This window comes from Cebus imitator, unplaced genomic scaffold (genome assembly GCF_001604975.1).
Source record: "Cebus imitator isolate Cc_AM_T3 unplaced genomic scaffold, Cebus_imitator-1.0 Scaffold159, whole genome shotgun sequence".
NCBI lineage: Eukaryota > Metazoa > Chordata > Mammalia > Primates > Cebidae > Cebus > Cebus imitator.
The window spans coordinates 6162679-6166995 of record NW_016107474.1 but is presented as its reverse complement, the minus strand read 5'-3'; the positions used below and the strand labels follow the sequence as shown (position 1 = coordinate 6166995).

The following is a 4317-nucleotide window of genomic DNA, read 5'->3' as shown; positions in this document are numbered from 1 at the left end:
TAAGCCCAGCACTTTGGGAGGCCAAGGCGGGCGGATCACCTGAGGTTAGGAGTTTGAGACCAGCCAGACCAACATGGTGAAACCCTATCTCCACTAGAAATACAAAATTAGCTGGGTGTGGTGGAGCATGCCTGTAATCCCAGCTACTTGGGAGGCTGAGGCAGGAGAATGGCTTGAACCTAGGAGGCAGAGGTTGCAGTGAGCCGAGATTGCATCATTGCACTCCAGCCTGGGCAGTAAGAATCAAACTGTCTCTAATAAAAAAAAATCTTTTTCTGTGGAGATGATCTTACCATGTTGCTCAGGCTGGTCCTCACGTCCTAGGCTCAAGCAACCCTCCTGCCTTGGCCTCCCAAAGTGCTGGGATCACAGGTGTGAGCCCCGTGCCTGGCCCCAAATCTTTCCCATGTATTCTCTAACATGTTTTTTATTGGCTTCCTCAGTCCCTCAGGCTGGTTCCCCTGCTGGGGTGTGACAGGCCCTGCAGGCCCAGCCTCTGCCTCTGTTGGGCTGGAAGCTGCCTGCTCCTCCCCAGGTGCCGGGGAGGTGGGCATCAAGTCAGCAGGGTGGAGGCCCCTGCTCCTGACCTGAGCACGCTCGAGTTCACAAGCTGTGTCGCGGGGTGGGGGGGTCTCCCTATCACATGAGTCCTGGCCCATTTTATCGTCTGCATCAGTTTCGACCACAGCCTTCCACGGCATCAGGGTGACTCAGACCCAGAGGAGCCCCAGAGTTGGCCCCAGCCTGCCTGTGGGAGACTCCCCATCCCACAGGCTGGCTTCTTCTGGGGACTTCCTGTCCCTGATGGGGAGGGAGACACAGGCACAAGTGACGGGAATGACCTGGATTGGGAGCTGGAGCCACTGTAGCTGCTGCCGCTGCCGCTGCCACTGCCGCTGATCGTCCGCCTGTAACACAAGCAACAGCTGGGCTCACGGGCACGGCCTCCCCTCCCCACCAGCAGCCCTGCGAGGTGAGGCTCCAGGCTGGCCTTGCCACCGACTTGGAAAAGGGCCTGGGCTATTTTCCTTTAGGCAGTGTTTCTCAAAAATGCACTCTCTCAGGGACAGCACCTCTCAGTGCAGACAGGGGTTGTGGAGGGACGGCCGGTGATCCCTACCATGCTGTCCTTTCCCCCTCATGCTCCAGAAAAACAGGCTCAGAGAGGGAGCGGGACAGGTTCCAGGTCAGGGCTCACTGGCTGCTGCTGCTCTGCTGGGGGTGCCTCCCACCACCTGGCTCTGGACCCCGGCACTCCAGATTTCCACCAGTGCCATCATCACGGTGGCACCAAGGACACAGAAAGCCGTAGGCCCCGGAAGCAGGAACGCTCACCTCCTCGGGGGCGTTCTGGCTTGCCGCTCCTTCCTCCTGGCTTCCCGGGGGTCTCCTGGTTTGGTGGGCTCGGGGACAGGAGCAGTGGTTTTGGTGGCCTGTGGTGGGGCTGGAGGCGGGGCTGGCTTCTTCACTGACTTCTCTCTGTGAAACAGGGAAGCTTGGGCAGGGCAGGGCTAGTGGATGAGGCCCCACTGGCCCATGTCCCCTTTAAATGCACCCGAACCTCAGGGCACGACACTGCATGCCTGTGACACTAGGTGAGCAGGCTGGTGGTCTGGACATGGCTCCCCACCGATCAGTGGCAGAGTGCTTGGGAATGGCTTCAAAGCCCCCAGCAGCCCTTCCAGGCTCCCCTCTAACAGGCAAGAGCTGCAGGCACCAGGGAGTGAGGAGAGCAGGCTGAGAGAGAGATCCCGTGAGAACACCCGGGGCTGCTGCCATGTCCCCAGGGGTCTGGGGGGGAACACTGCAGTGCAAGGGCAGCTTGAGAACAGGGGCTGTGCCCAGTGACCCCCAGCCCAGTTACCCTCTGGGGACAGACCCCCGAGGCATCCTCATCTCTTTGGTCCCAAATGCAATTGAGAAATAGAGACGGAAGGAAGAAGCTGCAGCTTCTGGAGGCTGGGCCGCCAGGACCTGCCCACAGGCCGGGGACTCACCCTGCTTTCCCAGGCGGTGGGGCCGGCTCCCCCTTGGTTCTGATGGAAGGTCTATGTGGGGAAGGTGTTGGGGACGGGGACGGGGATGAAGAGAAGGACCGGGACCTGGGGGAGTGAACAAAGGTGTGAGGAAGGGCCTGGGGGTGTTTCTTCACCAGCCCAAGGCCACTGAGGACCCACCCAGACCCATGGAACAGGCCACAAATTTCCACGTATGGGCCTCAGATTGAACTTCAGTTCTGCACCTATTCTGTCCAGAGCAGACTGGAGTGTGGAAGGTGTCAGCACCCACTGGCGGGTCCTCTGAGAGGCATGTGCCATGTTCACGTGTGTGCAGGATGGCAGGGGACAGGCTCCTTGGCAGCGGGGCATGAGCACGGCTCCCTCAGAAACACCTGCAGGACAGGGCTGCATCTGGCCCCTTCCTCGGCCTGTCGGGACTCAACTTGAGGATCTCAGGCTGTCACTCTCAGTGACAGCACCATCTGCTCCAGGACGAGGGCCCGCAAGGCTAGTGTTTGGTGGGGGACACAGGACCTGACCCCTGGCCACCATAGTTCGGCTGCCAGAAGGGGTTTTCGGTACCCCAAGGGGCTACTGGTACGATGTGAGCCACATCCACAGGCACCCACGCTGGCTGCACCTGCTGAGGGCCCCGGATGAGCCCCGGGGACGAACCTGGACCGGCTTCCTGAGAACGAGCTGTGTCTGGAAGAGCGGCTGGAGTAGGAGCTGTAGGATGAAGACCGGGATCGCGACCGGGATGAGCCGGAGCCAGAGTAGGACGATGACCGAGAAGATGACCTGGGGTGGGCGGGAGGGAGCGTGGCAGGAGGTGAGAGGCCCTGCCATGCACGCGCTGTGCTGAGCTGCTGCCCTCCAGTGCAGACCTGGACACACAGCTGCACAGGCGCACACAGCCTCTCCCAAACACTCTTCAGCCCCATCCCTCCTCAGTGGAGAACGGGGTTTAGAAATCAAGACCTGGACATGGCGTGGGCCCACTGTTACTGGGTGACTGCCTGAGTGGACAGAGCCGGAGTATGTGTGCTGACCCAGCTCACTCGTGCCATGTGTTTACATATCTGTCCATCTGTACCCACTGTGAAGCCTGGCCTCCCACCCATATCTCCTGTTCTGATGGAGTACCGTAAGGTCCACCCCGGGCCCTTGCTTTCTGGGAGCCAGACTCTCATGGCCCGAACCACTTCCTGTGTGTTGAGACCAGGGCCGCACGCAGAGGAGCAGAGCTGCGGGCCCAGGTCTGTGGAGGAACAGATGGACTCGCTGGCCCAGGCCTGTGCGTCCTCCCGCACCCAGGTGCCCCTCCCTCCAGCGTAGCCTGCCACTCCCTGGGAGCAGTCGGGCTCAGTCGCCAGGGTCCGTGCCCCATGTGGGGTCGCCGTGTCAGTCCTGCTTGGCACTGGTGCTCTTTGCTGAACGTATAAACGCTGGGTTAGTCCCACTGACTGGTCTTCAGGCAACGACGGCACAGCAACAGCGGGTCCAGGGTGTTCCCGACCTGACCCAGTGAGGTACACAGTGTTCAGCTGACGGTGCGGAGGAGCTGACACACCACGAGCCGTCCTTACCTGGAGGAATTGGAGGCAGAGGCTGATGAGGCTGACGTTTTCCGACGCCTTCGAGCCCGGCTTGGGGAGACCGACACCCCGAGTTTCTTCTTGGGAGACTTGGATCGGCGCCAAGGGTCCTTCCACTCATCTGCTCGCTTCACCTGTGGCCCCGTAGTGGTGGCCTCCTTCTTTGGTGGCTCAGCTTGGCGGCTGAAAGCACAGAGGCGTTACCAACTTTCGGGCCACCTGCCCTGCTTTGTGGGTGACCGCAGCAGGGGAGACTATCTCATACCTGGCTTATTTAAGGATCGCCAGAGAAACAGGGGCATACAGGGGCAACCAGACCACTTGCAAAAGTCATCATCACACGCACGAGACGAGCAGAGTTCTCTCCACAGTCTCGGCTCCAGTGTCTTTCAGGGGAACACCCTGATTTCTCCTGAACCAGAATGGCAGTTGCTGGGCATGGTGGCTCATGCCTGTAATCCCAGCACTTTGGGAGGCCGAGGTAGGTGGATCACTTGAGGTAAGGAATTCAAGACCAGCCTGGCTAACATGGTGAAATCCAGTCTCTACTAAAAATACAAAAATTAGCCAGTGTGATGGTGGCAGGTGCCTGTAATCCCAGCTACTCAGGAGGCTGAGGCATGAGAATCGCTTGAACCCAGAAGGCAGAGGTTGCAGTGAGCCAAGATCATACCACTGCACTCCAGCCTGAGAAACAAAGTGAGATTCTGTCTCAAAAA

At 59.7% G+C, this 4317-nt stretch overlaps 1 protein-coding gene across 2 annotated transcripts in view; it reads right to left on the bottom strand.

Annotated features, from left to right (window-relative positions):
• Positions 1 to 4317, bottom strand: part of ZC3H18 (zinc finger CCCH-type containing 18) — a 66262-nt gene that overhangs the window by 5769 nt on the left and 56176 nt on the right. For both annotated transcript variants that reach the window (XM_037743938.1, XM_017543712.2), the window contains 5 exons: positions 3590 to 3781; positions 2676 to 2801; positions 1998 to 2102; positions 1336 to 1479; positions 843 to 908 (listed from right to left, as the gene is read on the bottom strand). In XM_037743938.1, the coding sequence (XP_037599866.1) occupies positions 843 to 908; positions 1336 to 1479; positions 1998 to 2102; positions 2676 to 2801; positions 3590 to 3781 (633 nt within the window). The remainder of the gene's footprint in view (positions 1 to 842; positions 909 to 1335; positions 1480 to 1997; positions 2103 to 2675; positions 2802 to 3589; positions 3782 to 4317) is intronic.